The 15,480-nt window shown below is 44.6% G+C and overlaps 1 protein-coding gene across 1 annotated transcript; it reads right to left on the bottom strand.

The window, feature by feature from the left end:
• Positions 1-2,326: 2,326 nt before the first annotated feature.
• On the bottom strand, positions 2,327-13,809 carry CNRIP1 (cannabinoid receptor interacting protein 1). The gene is made up of 3 exons (XM_074949540.1): positions 13,345-13,809; positions 12,220-12,364; positions 2,327-3,815 (listed from the first exon to the last, which is right to left on the bottom strand). The coding sequence occupies exons 1-3, from the start codon at positions 13,521-13,523 to the stop codon at positions 3,651-3,653; spliced, it is 489 nt and encodes a 162-aa protein (XP_074805641.1). The 5' UTR covers positions 13,524-13,809; the 3' UTR covers positions 2,327-3,650.
• Positions 13,810-15,480: the final 1,671 nt, after the last annotated feature.

Below are 15,480 nucleotides of genomic sequence, written 5' to 3'. Positions count from 1 at the left end.
CTCATAAACAAACTAGGGAAATACAACCCAGGTGAACCTACTATAAGGTGGGTGCATAACTGGTTGGAAAACCATTCCTAGAGAGTAGTTATTAGTGGTTCACAGTCAAGCTGGAAGGACATATTGAGTAGGATCCCACAGGGATCAGGTCTGGATTTGGTTCTGTTCAATATCTTCATCAATGATTTAGATGATGGCATAGAGAGTACACTTATAAGGTTTGCTGACGATATCAAGCTGGGAGTGGTTGTAAGCGCTTTAGAGAATAGGATAAAAATTCAAAATGATCTGGACAAACCAGAGAAGTGGTCTGAAGTAAATAGGATAAAATTTAATAAGGACAAATACTAAGTACTCCATTTAGGAAGGAACAATCAATTGCATACATACAAAATGAGAAATGACTGCCTAGGAAGGAGTACAGCAGAAGGGGGTTGGGGGAGGGGGCTGTCATAGTGAATCGCAAGCTAAATATGAGTGAACAGTGTAACACTTGCAAAAAAAAGCAAATATTCTGGGATGTATTAACAGGAGTGTTGTAAGCATGACAAAAGAAGTAATTATTCCACTCTACTCCATGCTAACTAGGCTGCAAATGGAGTATTGTGTCCAGTTCTGGGCGCCACATTTCAGGAAAGATATGGACCAATTAGAGAAAGTCCAGAGAGGAGCAATAAAAATGATTAAAGGTCTAAGAAGCATGACCTATGAGGGAAGATTTTAAAAATCCTTTATCAGAGTTGTCTTGGATGCACTAAATTCATAACCTCAGAGAGGAAGCTGCAGAATTTTTGTATCTACTTCACCAGGAGCACTTTTTTCCCTTGTTAGGTTTTGAGTCATTCTGTAAAGCCAAAGTCAGAGCTGCTGGGTTGATTTACAACAGCTGAGGCTCTGGGCCTATTCTGTGTTGACATGAAGGGGCAGCAGGCTCTTCATTTCTACATTCATAAATTAGTTTGCTGTTAGATAGGGATAGGGCAAGGCCATCAGGCCAAATTTCCCCACATTTAAATGGTAAGCAGCGGTGAGGGAGACAGAATACAGTGAAACTTATCTGCACCCTCCCAGTCAGAGCCAACCCATTCACCCCTGCCTGCCCAGAGAAGGTCTGTGGGAGGTACTGCAGTCCAAGGGCCTCAGTAGCCTTCAGTGCCCCAGAAGCAGATGTGGAGAACATGAGTACCACAGAGGGCTGATGAAGGGACCGGGAGGTTTATTTGCATGAGCTCCCCACCGCTTAATGCGGCTCATATCACCCATTGGCCGAGTGTGAGTGGAGCCCTTTCCCTGACCCCTTGGTGCATTGTACAGTAGCTGAGTATGCCCATGATTAGTCAAGGCTGTGTTGAGCCAGAATATATGATGGTAAAGGGCTACTTTGCTGCCATGCACCCAGGATTCTGTCCTGGGAGCACTTTCAGTTATCTAAGGGCAACGTACTCCATGGCAACCTGGAGCTAAAGTTTCTGACCAGTCCCTGGATCCTCTGCCACTAGGGGTGGTAGGTTGAGAATTCCATGTCAGCTCTTTAAATTGGAGGGGTTTATTGCATGTATTTTAATTCTGCCAGTACCATAGCTTCTCTATTAATTTGTATATTACATTTATTTCATGCTGCTTTCACACTTCCAATTTTCAGTACATTGTAGATTGTTGTACTGACAGAATTGCACCATATAAATAGTTTGGGGTGAGGTAGGGTTAAGATGGAGGTTTTAGCAGCATGGGGAGGAGACAGTTAAGGCTTTTGCCACATGGAAGTTAAAGATTATGTGGGGCATGTTAGCTGGAGACTTTTTTTTTTTAAATGCTGACAGGGATATCGCCATCTAAAATGTAAGTTTCATAGTTAAGCCATTGAGATGAATAGGTCAGTTAGTAGGCCTCAAAGCCGTGGGTTGAGGGGACAAAGCTGTTCATCAGTCCAGATTGTACCTTGGGTAATGTCACAATGTGGCAGGGACAAATTCTGTCTTCTGTTTATGAACTTCATATGTAATCTGTATCTGTGCATGCTACTAAGACAATCCTAGCTGTCTAGGTTCTAGCATGTGTGGTCAGAATTTCTCCATAGTGACTAGTGATTTTTGGCACCCAATTTAAGACACTTTAAAGGGGCCTGATTTTCAGAAAGTGTTAAAAGCAACCCTCTATGTCAGGCCCTTTACAAAGATGTTTCAAGTTGGGTGCCTAAAATCACTAGTCATTTTTGAAAATCTCGGCCTTCATCTTCCTGTACTCAACTTTAAAGTCAAAAGTAAGAGAAGCCAATTAGATGGCGCATGCTCAGAAAAATACAGATTGTTTCCAAGTCCTTTATTAAAAAGGTCAAAAGTTGTGATTACAATTTACAGACATGATTTAAAAATTATTCACAAAGGGTTACAGGAACAACTAACATACCAGTAAGAGAACTTAACCCAGCAGAGATTGAAGGTGGGACAGTATAGTAATTTACCTGCTTTATTTATTGAAAGAAGAGATCTGAATCTACATTCCCCTTTGCCTCTCAGCTGTAAACATTGGAAATTATATGTTTAGCACCTTAAGTCATGATCCTGCAACACTCATGCACAAGTGTGCACTGATGCACTTTACTTATAACTTGACTGTTCTTTTGCTGTCACATGTGTGAGCATTTGCAGGATCTGGGCCCTTCTTCAGAGATGAATATTTCTGGCTATTATGAAAGTCTGGAGGTTTTAGTACAGTACAGTGATCACACCTCAAAAAATTTATTTCTTTTGAAAGATTCTACTGGTTTGAGCAATATTCCTAGTCTTAAAAAACTGAGACTACCACTGGAACTGATAATCTCGATGAACTCAAAGAACATTAGGTGTGACCTTTATAATTTGTTAGAGCAGTGTACATGCTCTAAAGATATGTATCAGCAACATCAATAGATGTGCAATTATGCCTTTACGACCACAGATTTATTGCTTTTTGGTATGTTTTGTTATGCTAATGGTTTTCATGGTATCTCTTGGTTTATAAAAAATCACTTCAGAAGCTGGGGAACACAGAAAACCAGTGACATTTTACCAGATTTCACAAAAGAAGAAAGCCAGTCACAGCATATTTTACAACATTAACAGAAGAGGGAGACTCAGTGTGTCCGAGTCTCCCCATATGAAAACGCAACTTCAACAGTCAGTAGCCAATGTCCAAACATCCAGAACTTGCACCTCTGCTGTCTACCATGACAAAACGTAGACAAACTGCACAATGGAGCATGTTTTAGGGACAATGCAAATATAAATACAGATAAATCATCACTAATATGAAGTTGGATCTGAATCTTACTAATGCAAGGTATTTCACCAAGGGTATTACATCCTGTGATACTGGTTAGTGGGTATTATCCACATCTTGTTGGCATCACAGTGTTTACTTTATCAAGGTGCCTGCAGAAATTCCCTACCGCAAGGATGAAGAATACTGCAGATGCCATTGTAAGTTTAAGTACTGTGAGCAGCAAGTGTCAAGGTTTAATGGCACCCACTGTATGTATAATTTAGCATGTTATTTCTACCACGTGGGACAAAACAACTGTACAGTATGCCTTTGTTAAGGCTTTGTGCTGGTTTAAAGGTAGATTTTTTTTAAAAAAAAAGATTGTCCAGCAGTGTCCACTTTGCTCATCTTCAGTGGAACATCTCTTTGTTGATCCACATAAGACTGCGTGTCTCATTGGGTTTGCATTCATACTCGATGCTACCGAAGGCGTTTCCCCATTGGCAATGATTTCGTTTGTGGTAGTCATAGAATTTGACTTGCCAGACTGTCTCAAAAGTGCCGATGTCACTAAACTGCGAAGGACAGGGAACAAAGTTGTTAGTAAGCAGCTCAGATTTTTCCCTCCTCCTCAATGCAATGTGCCCTCCAACTACACTGCACGTGTGACACACTGATGTGAGGGTTATTCCCAAAGTAGCAACATCAAAGATCTTTCAAGGTTGCCATAGTATCCTTCATGCAATCTTTAGTGCCTAAGCATAATTAGTAGCACATATAGGGCCTGCTTCTCCCCTGCCATGTCCCTCTGCCACTCATTTATACTTGTGCAAGGTGAGTGAAAATGATACCATTCTGACCAGGTACCATTTTATACCCACTTTCTATAGGTGCAAGTAACTGCTGGGGGCAAGGCAGTGGAGAATCAGGCTCATAATGCTTTAAACAAGGATCCTGCAACACTGGGTGAGGTGATGAAAGCTGGTGATTATGCCATATCCCTATTGTGTGAAATGTAGATCTCCAACCTCTGAGACATGGTTTTCCAGCGTTGCGCAATATACTATGCTTGCCATGAGATCTGAGGTTAGTGGATTCCCTTTGTACTTTGATCTGTACACAGAATTAATAGTAATGAACTTCCTCCTTTTTGCTTTGCCTGCAGTCTCGAGTGTTACCTTATTTTTTCATTTGCAGTGCCATTCAATCTGTAGATTAATGCACGTTATTACTATTCAATCTGTAGATTAATGCACTATACTAATACTGTGCTATTTGTAGACTTCCCTTGTCTTCTGTTCCACATTTTTATACCAAACAAGCACGAGAGAGGCTCCCATTTACATTTTTCTATAATCACTGCTCATTGTAATGTGCTACTGAATCATAATTTAGGGACAAATGACAGAAGCTAGCAGATAACAAAGCATATTCTAGTGGTTGCTTAGGAGATAGCAAAGTGTGAGTGATTGGTTAAGTTGCATTACAACGAGAGGGAATAAGATTTCAAGTTGTATTGGACTTGGCATTTGTCTATGAACTAACACTACTTTTAACATGTTATTTAGAAATGAATGGGGCTACAGTAATAACAACTTGGAATTCCAACAGGATGAAATATCTCATGTTCCCCCCGCCCCCCTCCCCAACCTATTGCAAGACACCAGTATAATAGCAAAATACACTTGCATGAGAGGAACAAGGATAGATTATCATTTTAATTGCACCTGTGTAAATGTGGGAATTACTCCACTGACTTCAACTGAGGTCCTGCAGATTTGCACCAGCACAAATGACCTTGGATGGTGTCTTTGAAACGTGGGTATGAGGGTTTGTACATGCCAGCTCTAAGCTCAACAGCACAGTATATTGGTGTATGTTCTAGTAGACTAACCCCTGAAGTCAGTATTACTGCAATGGAATAAGTATTACTATGTTTTTAGTGTTCCTTTTAAAATATTCCTATTGCTCATTTTAATAATGACTCTTCTCCATGTGTCTGTTTCATTACAATCATACATTCAGGAGCTGACCTTTGATCATCCACATATTGTATTCACCACTGGAAAGTCATCATGTAAATCCCTTTTCAGAATGACTCTTTCAGCCAGCGAGAAGAAGCAGAAACTTCAGCGTCTACACCTGACCGATTATAGCTTATTTCCCAGTTGGGCGGTTATTTTGCTTCTGCCTGCTGTGCAGTTAGTAAGCTGCCACTGCCTAACCTAAGGGACACATTCATTACCACGCTCACCTTGTTGCTGCAGAATGGACACCTTTTCAAAAGAACTCCGCCCCCAGCAATGCCCCTTGATAATTAGAATTTAGTCATGACCATAATGGCAGCTACTGGGTCCTGAGTTCTTTTGACAATTGGACTCCAGTTGTGGGTGTCGCCTTAATATCTGCACCATTACAGGAAGTCACAGAAAAAAGTTACTGAGAATCTAAAGTTACCGTAGCAGCTCTCCCACACTCTCCCCAGTGGTTGCATTCATTCTCAAGGAACGGACATGGTTTTAGCTACCCAGCCTGGGAGCCACTTGTAACCCAAAGCAGTAGAGGCGGAGAGTGCTGTGTAAGCACCGTGCTTAGCCCTGGGGAAAAGGCCTGCCTCCTCCTGCTCAAGGAATCCCACTTACCAACCCAGGAATGGCATTGCTAGTGGAGGGAAGTGTCAGCCATCCTCATCTGAGAGGATACGTACTCTGATGGAGGGCCTTGTGCAGTGCACTAAAGGAGTTTGTATGTGTATTCGGGGGAGCAGAGAATCCCTGAGCACAGGCAGCCCCATCTAGGTGGCCTAACAATCTCTACGTGGTTACCCTAAAGTCCCGTCACCCTGCAGCAGAACGACACCAGTTCCACCACCTAGGGACTCTCCAGGACTGCATGGTTAGTAATGGTAGCTAAAGGGAACTTAGAATCAGAAGGGCCTTTCCCTCTCTTGCAAGTATGTGCCATAGTTCTTTATGCAATCACCCATCTATGTGCTTTTGGGCTCAGTAGTTAGTTATTCCCTCAATCCCTCTGAAGTTGGGCACAATGAGGTTTTTTAATGGCTATTTGTTATGGGGGGGTTGTTGTAAGCTGACCAGCCCCCTATCTATATTGCATTATGTAGCGCCTTTCCCCTTGGTGTCCGAGCACCGTCTAGACTCTGGTCTCTGTGCTCTGAAACCCCCAGTCACCTTCTGGGTGATTTGAGGACTTGCCCTTCCATACAGGCCAGTCCCATGCGTCTTGGAATGCAATGGTGAAGGAACAGAGCTCTATCCCTGGGCATCCAGGAGGGGATACCAGATGCTCTCTTGAAGCCACTTGCTACCATTACCATCTCCTATTAGAACCATTGCTGCCTGAGCACACAGAGTGCTGGGCCTCCAGCATGAGCATCCTCAGCCCCTCCCAGGTGTGTGTTAACAAATGATGTCCCATAGACCCTTCCCATGAGGAGGGCATAAGCAGAGCGCCCTACAGAACAAAACCTTGGCTCCTCAATGTAACAAGGAGGGGGCTTCTAGGGCACTGGGGCCAACAGCTCCCCAGGGTTGCTGTCATTGTCCAATGGCGGCTGAAGACCTCAAAATCATTCCCGTAGTTCTCTGGCTTCCAGTTCACTTCCTCATTGCTCTGCCAATGAGAGCTTCCCTAACGGACACCCTGCTAAAAATATAGCTGCATGGTAAAATAGCTCACAGGTTTCTAGGTACTAGGCATAATTTAAGTGTTCAAGTACCAGAACAACACCTACATAAATAAATGCCTTCCTAGGATCCTGAAGATGCAGAAATAAGATTGCTGATACAAAGGCCTAACTAAACTGTATTCTATTAAAGCAAATGCAATTTGGGTTGCATTAACAGAGGCATAGCATGCAAGTCATGGGAGGTGATAGTACCACTCTACTCTGCGCCGATGAGGCCTCATGTGGAGTATGGTGTCCAATTTTGGTCACCACTGTATAGAAACAATGTAGAGAAACTGGAAAGGATGCAGAAGCAAGCAACAAAGATGATGAAAGGAATGGAATGCAAGCCATATAAGCAAAGGCTGAAGGAACTGGGTATGTTTCATTTAGAAAAGAGGAGATTAAGGGGGGGGGATAGGATAGTAGTCTTTAAATACTTGAAAGGCTGCCATTACAAAGATGGAGAAAAGTTGTTCTCTCTTGCCACAGACGGCAGGACAAGAGGCAATGGGTTCAAATTACAGCACTGCAGATTTAGATTAAATCTCAGGAAAAACCTCCAAACAGTAGGACAATGGAACAGACTGCCTAGGGAAATTTTGGAAGCTCCTTCACTGGCGGTTTTCAAAGAGAGGCAGAATAGCCATCTATCTTGGATGTTTTAGACATAACAAATCCTGCATCTTGGGAGAGGGTTAGACTAGATGATCTTTGTGGTCCTTTCTAACCCTATGATTCTATGCCAGCTACCAACAATTAACAACAAGAGTTTAAGAAGTCACTTAACTGAAATTCGGTATATTGTGCTCAAGAAATAACTTCTTGTTACCTGTTCTGAAAAAGGTTATCTTGGCAGATAAATTATTAGGAATTTTCTGGCTTTTACCCATTCAAATGCTATTTTAAGATTAGTTTATGACTTGAGGCTCAGTACTGCGCTCTTTATTCAGGCAAAACTGACTGCTTTCAATGAAAGTTTAGTTTGGAGTAAGAACTCTAGGATTAATCCTTTACAAGGTATCTTCCTTTCCTAGTGTGCATCAGAACATGACTTGTCTGATGTAGAATTGGAAGAGGAGGATAACTAGTCACACAGGGATAGAAAAGGGTGGGGGTTGGAGGGCGGGAAAGGAATTAAAGCTATATACAAGGAGGCCAATTTCTAAAACCTAGACATTTAAATTGGGCTCTATATACTGCTTAAGCAGGCAAAGGGACACAAACTAGTTTTCAGATTGGACTGTCTAAAGTTAAGTGCCTAAATCTATTAAAGATCTACATACCTTTAAGCAACTAAATGCTGATTTAAACTCCTAATTCCATGTTTAGATACCTGTATTGAATACTTAGGCCACATCTACACTACCTGCCAGATTGGCGGGTAGTGATCGATCTATCAGGGATCAATTTATCGCATCTAGTGTAGACGCAATAAATCGATCCCCGATCGCTCTGCTGTCGACTCCGGAACTCCACCACGGCGAGAGGCAGAAGCGGAGTCGACGGGGGGGTGTCAGCCGTCGATCCCGCGCTGCGAGGACGCAAAGTGAGTGATTCTAAGTCGATCTAAGATACGCAACTTCAGCTACGCTGTTCTCGTAGCTGAAGTTGACGTATCTTAGATCGATCCCCAACCCCCAGTGTAGACCAGGCCTTAGAAGCCTAAATACAGATTTAAGTACCCACATTTGAAAGACTGAGCTCTTAAGACCAAATCCTGAGAGGTGTTGAATAGCTGCTTACTAATTTCAAGCCCTGTTGACTTCACAGTATCCCAGGATGCGATTCTAAATCTGCTGTTTGGACAAATATTGTTATTGCTTCAGTTCAGTACCAAAAATCAGCCTTCAGAAGCCTGGGCCTCCTATGGGTTTATTTTTAAAATACGTCCAAAGGAAAAATAAACTACTGGATTTTCAGAGGCGCTGTGCTTTAGGAGTAAAAACTTCATGGCTGGTAGAATGGAGATACTTTATCCGGTGAAGTTTGATGCTTTGAATTTTCTGCACATTCTCTAAGGGGACACAGCAGAACATGACTGCTAAACCTAGTGACAGAATTTGGAGGACACTGCCTTTGTACCTTGTACAGAAAATAATTTTGCATCTTAATCTTATACCTTTGAAAAGAAAATACATTCTCAGAATTCAGAAATTATGCTGGGCGTTTTCTTTTCATGGGTAAATTCTCATATTAAACAGGCCGTTATATGCTGCCATGATGAAAATGGTACAAAAGCACTTAAGGGCTAATGAAATTACCCAGGAAAAAAAAAAAAGAGTGTATCTGCTATTACCTCTCATTATAAGGAGGTACCTCAACTTAGGATATAGATCTCCAATGTTAAGTTACACGTGTTGTATTTAGAGTGGTGGCACGATTCTTAAATTACTCAATCTTTTTAGTATCTCGCACTAGTAAATAAAAAAAACTACTTGAAGTCTTAAAAATTTAAATAGAAATCTAGTTAATTTAGTACAGAGCTCTAAGTGATTTCCTTGAGTGGGTACCTATATACCACAAATGGAAAGATTTTACTCTTTAGATGACTCCATATATCAAATGAGCGTGTCTATATATAAATATAAATTCCTCTAAACAGAATCACAAATCAATATTTAAAACCACTTTGAAAACATTTCAATCGTTACTGACATGAATTTACGGGGGGGGGGGGTACCCCTGCGGATAGGGTTTGCCATAGTAATGAAAAGTGCAACAGGAAATGTAGCCTGAGAACACGTCAGGATAGTAAGAGCAGAGCTGCAGCGAGAAGTACAGAGAAGAGCAGAAATTTAACACTCTGGGCCAGGTCCTCAGCTGGTGTCCATGGAGCTATGGCAATTTATTCCCACTAAGGAGCTGGCCCCCCATCTTTATAGAGGTAGACAGTGAACACTGAGAAGACTCCACCACCCAAACATCTAGAAACCATATGGAACTTTTTCTAAAGAGAACTGTGGAAATCTACAGCTTCTCTGATCTTCCTACTTTAAACTGACAATATATCTGCTCCCATCTTAATTATTTCACATTTAATTAACTCTTAGGGGTTGTGTCTTCTCATCCACCTGAGCAAGTAGTTGGAAAGGTTACATTCCTTTGCAGTTTTCCTTTAAAACCAAGGTGAACTCAAAAAAGTCATGTGAAAGGTTTAATAAGCACTCAGGTTCTTTAGGAGGAAAAGTGTATGGATTTTTATTTACTGCACAAGCACTCCGTTGATTCCGAGTTAGCTCAGGCTTCAGGAAACATCTAGTTCACACTGGGTGTGCGAAGAGGCTTAAAATCATTAGCATGCTCACTCCCATACTCATATTAATGGTAGTAGTAACTTGATATCCTTAAGGAATGAAGTTTGGCTTCTGATTTGTAATAGACTATTAAGCTATTGCCGAGCTAAAACTATCAACTTTGAAGCGTGCTGCTTTCCCCCAAATGCAGCGTAGAACAGAAGTGTCAGGATGCCTCAGTGGGATTTTTTCCTATGCAAAATAAAATATTACAGCTAGGAAGCAGGGTTGTTGGAGACCTGTTCGTTGAATTCTGCTTTGCTGCTCACAGCACACTCACACTTTGTAGCCAGAGAACGGAGTGCTTTGAAAGATTCGGAAGTGGTCTAGTCAGACGATTCCAAAGCCATGTATATGGTCTCCTGCCCCAAATTCTTCATCTGGAAATTGTTGGCTAGGTGAAAGGCCCTTTTGGGAATGGTGCCTAGCTCGGGAAGGAAGTTACTGAGCATTGTCAGATCCCCATAGATGTGTGAACGAGAATATTTAGCCCTTAGGCTGGTCAGAGCTCAATGTGTCCCAAAATCTTTAAATGACACCTCCTCATCCCCTGCCCCCAATTTCAGTCTGAGCCAAAAAACGTGAGAGACGAAGCCTGAAATGGAAGTGTCTACCACATTCCATATCCTGCCATTATAACTGTTAATGGTGATTTTCCATTTGCTCTACTGGGACTATAAAATTTTAGTATGTGATCACAACAAACTCTTCTTATATGGTCTTTAGAAGCGTAAGCATTGTTTAACTTCATATGTGCCATAATGGGATCTGGTCGCGAAGCAATTACAACATGCATAATAGCATCCCTTCCCCTAGTCTTTTTATGTTCCTGCGTCTGGATAATATTGGTGGGGCTGGTAACACCATCTATTATAAAGGTTGCCCAACACTTTCCATTATTAGACCCTGTGTTTAATTGGTCACAGCTTTGCCAAACTGTAACCATTGCTTTATAGGAGTGGCAAAATAGTCACTCTAGAAGTCTGTATTTTATATACTAGTAGGATATTACCTGAAATATAAAGCCTCTCCAGGAATACATTATTTTGACTCAATTTCTTACATCTAGGAGTCCAGTCCCACAGCCTTTAGATACGTAAAATGTAAGGGCAGCAGGATTGGGCCCAGAATACAAAATAAAGCCCCCACCCTGCAGTCACATAAGCGCATGCTTAATTGTATATGGTTTTTTGTAGTTCCATTGGCTTCAGAGGGAGAAATGCCACAAAGTTAAGCCAGTGCGTAAATGCTTTCAGCACTGGCACCTAAGAACCTGAGCACAGGGCGAGAACGCCATTGAGCTCGGTAGGGGCAGGGGCTGGGTCCTCTTGGTGGATGTGAGAATAACAAATGAGAGTAGTTGTTATGCCAGTGTCCACACGGAACACAGAGGGAAGGTGTGGCATGCTATTTGAAACATGTTTTGTTAAGTCAAGGGGGACTTTGTCTAACTCAGGCGCAGCTCAGCGAATTGAGCAATGCAGGGGGTCAGGTAAGAGCATCCCTCTGCAGTACTTCACAGTGAGCCTTGGGGGAAGGATAGGTCAGTGGTTTGAGCATTGGCCTGCTAAACCCAAGCTTGTGAGTTCAATCCTTGAAGGGGCCATTTAGGGATGGGGGCAAAAATTGGGGATTGGTCCTGCTTTGAGCAGGGGGTTGGACTAGGTGACCTCCTGAGGTCCCTTCCAACGCCGATATTCTATGAATGTAACCAGTGCTGCTGTGGCTAAAGTAATGGTGACTTCAGTGTGTGGTTCTGCTAGGGCCTCTTTCACAGTTTGCAAGGATATTATATGCAACATCTTAAAATCTCCACTTTAAAATAAACAATGACTGAGATTTAGAGCAATGAATCCTTTCTATGTTTTCCCGTTTACCAGCTGCCAGAATCTCACCCTCCCCAGATCTCATTCAGTTCTTGACTTCATTATCTCCCTGGCCTCTGTATGCACCATAGTGTCCAGCATGTGCTGGCCATGCTCAGAGGGATGGTACCTGTATGTTGACCTGTAAAGGCTGTCTTTGCCCACTTTTGGTGTGAGGCACTCCTTCTGTATCGTAGATTCCTGTGTAACAGACGACCTGGGGATCTCTTGATTTCTCTTCCAGGGGGATGTTCACTCCTCCTATACCCATAGTCCTGAAATAGACAGGCCTGAAGCAGTTTGAGGCAGCCCTTGTCCCCAAAACAAGTACTAACACAAACCCTGGACACTTGGCCCTTATCACCCAAGCTGATGAAATCGACATGAAGGTGGAGTGCCCAGACACTGCAGGGACACAGTATGGGAGGAGTGGGGTCACTCATGGGTTTTTGCACAGAGGAAAGCACAGAAACGCTTGTACCCTGCTTTCTTCGCAGAGGCCTGTTTTGTGGCATTCTTAATAATAATAATAATAACAAGATTGCGCTGCTGACCTCGTTTTGGCTGATGGTTCCTGATTTGGCAGGCTGAGTAGTAACCCGGAGAAGAAACATGGAGTATAATTCAGAGGTGAAGGTTTCATTTATTGCAGCTGGGCGTTAGCTATTTTAATGGGCTTTTCAGCGTGAGGATCGCTTTTCCTGGAGAGCCGAGCTCGTCCAGCCAGAGGCAGCCCCCAGCACGCTAACACAGCCCTTCTTCCTTTCCACCCCTCCCGCAAGGGCGAGCCAAAGGATCGCAGAGCTGGTAGAGCCGCTTCTCCTTCCAGATCAAACACTGGGAAAAACCCAGGAGGGAAAAGCGGTGCAAGCCTGGGACGCTTCTTAATTGGGCTGATCTCGAGGAAGCTGCCCCGTGGGGGTGGGGCGGGAATTCTCCTTCCCTATCTAGAGAAGGAAGATGTATCTCTTCGGAAAGAAAACGCACACCCCCCCCCCCTTTGCAGCGATCCACTGTAATGACACCCCCCCCCCTTTGCAGCGATCCACTGTAATGACAAAGGGAGGATGCGGAGGTAGCAGCCGGGGGGAGAAGAGCCCCACCCAGACACAGGTGCCCTCCAAGTCTGGGGGGGGGGCAATGGAAATCCTGCGCTGTCAGCCCGCCAGGAAAAAATATTAGCCTTCTAAAAATAGCCAGTGGGCAGGGGAGGGGGCCCGGGAGCAGCGACAGCCCTGCAGTGCGGGGCACTTACGTGGCATGCACGACCCCGGGCTTCAGCACCACCTCCACCGTGTACTTGGCCCCCGTCAGGAATTTGATGGTCCGGTTCTGGTCGAACCGCTGCCCGTCCACCTTGAAATAGACCGGCCCGTCGTTCGGCTGGATTTTCAGGGAGACGCTGATTTTCACCAGCTTGGGGATCTCGCCCATGGCTGCCCGGGGCTGGAGAGAGGACGAGGAGGAAGAGGAGGGGCCGCGTCAGACCCGAGCCAGCCCAGCCCTTCCCAAAAGCAGCTGATGAATATTTCTAATGGGGGTGGGGGAAGCATCTGCTCTGAGGCCCCCCCCCTGCCTTTCCCTTCTCCCAGCCGGATCCCGGCGCAGCGCAACGGGGCCAGCTGCAGCTGGTCACATTTCAGCCCGTTTCCAGGGAATTCAGCCGGCCCTGATTGCACCCGCCGTCATCCACTTTTCCTGCGGGAGGGGCCCGGCCGCCCACGCCCGGCAAGCGGCAGCCGGTGCGGCAGGAGGTCGGGAATGGTCCAGAGGGAGAGTGAAACCGGAGTGGAAACGGGAACGTCCCCGCGCAGGGTTTGTTATTCGCCCAAGGCAGAGCGGGCCCACTGCGAAGCGTGCGAGTAGGCGATGCTCTTTGTGTTCCGTCCACACACACAGTCTGCGTGTGCTCGCTCTCCCGAGTGCTGGAAAGGACTCCAGGGGTGATCCATACCCCATAGTAACGGCACCCACCTATCTCCAGCTTCCCCGGAGGGCGGTGATGAACCCTGGGGAAAAAATCTAGCCCGGACACAACAATGCCAGGCGACACACGACAAAGAGAAGGGATGTGTGTGTTAAAGGGACTGGATTAATTCGGATGAGGTCTTTGTACCCTTCAAAATCGGACTGGAGCCCTTTTCAACTGCGGGGAGCTAGGTTAATTGATGAATCCCACTGCTACGTCATTAACTGAGTATTAGGTCAGCACTTCCTGGCTAATTCCTACTCTGGGGCAGTCAACGAGCATTGGCTACCTATGAGTATCTTATTAGGAGGGGAAAGATTCAAAAGTATGAATGCAATGCTTCTGATCTTCCTGCCCTGGCTGACCCCCTTCTAGTTAGATTTCTCAGTCACTTGGATGCTGGGGGATCTAGCTGTGTCCAATCACTAGGTAAAGAGTCCCTCTTAAATCATCTGCAGGCAGAAAAGAGAATTCGAATTCTATAATAAAGCTACTTTGTGGCTTGCGGTGTTTATACACACGTGTGTGTGTTGGGGGGACCGTCTGTACGAGAGTAAAAAAAAAAAAAGACTCCATCATGATTTGTGCTTGGCCTAGTTAATAATCTTGAGGATCCCAAATGAGGCCTACAACTAGAGTAAGTGGGGTTCTACTTTCCAGACTGTTACTCGGTACCCAGCAAAGCAATGTCTAGCTGTACTTCAGTGCTAGCTATGGGGCAGTGGCTCTGGAGCAGGAGCTGGGACCTGCTTTCAGCACCATTGCTGCGGACAGTTACCGGCAGCAGGTCTGCACCTGGAAGACTCAGCTGATTTCACACAAATTGTGTCCATGCAGCGATTTAGATGTTTTAACCCCTCTGGCTCTGGGTCCTGAAGTCCTCCTAGTCTTTCCTCCACTAAAACTCTCCCTGAGTGAGAATGGATCAAAGACGTCAAGGTTGGGCCTATGAAACAGTTGTTATTTTGTCTGCTTAGGCTCGAAAGGAACCAAACCGGGACTGCAAGCAAGACACAAGAAGGGTTTATTTGCAGTGTTGGTGTTTGGATAGCTCAGTTTCCTCTCCAGCTGGGTAACGGGTGTAACTTCAGGTGTTTGACAGAGCCCGCCCCGCTTTTAGAGATGTGACTGCATGTGGAACTGGCATCACATGTGATGGGAACAATGCACTCGGTCACCCATTCAGCAACGTAGACTCTGGCTGCAGAAAGACAGCCCCAGCATCCGCTGCTATCCCCATCCCCACTGAGACTTCCAGACCAGTTTCCTGTGTGATGTGGGTTCCTTTCATCTGACCTCCAGGGGACTGGGGTGGGGGGAACTCATCAGCAGGCAAGCCAGGCAGAACCATGAACTCCCAGCAGCCACACAATACGTTTTTGCATATGCACATTGATTGACCTGAGAGATCTGTAGAAGTGT

This window comes from Natator depressus, chromosome 3, assembly GCF_965152275.1.
Source record: "Natator depressus isolate rNatDep1 chromosome 3, rNatDep2.hap1, whole genome shotgun sequence".
NCBI classification, from domain to species: Eukaryota; Metazoa; Chordata; order Testudines; family Cheloniidae; genus Natator; species Natator depressus.
This window is presented reverse-complemented; position numbering and strand designations above follow the sequence as displayed.

Coding starts and splice junctions, on each gene's coding strand:
- CNRIP1 (XM_074949540.1), bottom strand. CDS start 13,523: ATGGGCGAGATCCCCAAGCTGGTGAAAATCAGCGTCTCCCTGAAAATC. Junction 12,365..13,344: donor CCCGGGGTCGTGCATGCCAC/GTAAGTGCCCCG, acceptor TGTCTATTTCAG/GACTATGGGTATAGGAGGAG. Junction 3,816..12,219: donor CTTTACAGGTCAACATACAG/GTACCATCCCTC, acceptor TGTCCTTCGCAG/TTTAGTGACATCGGCACTTT.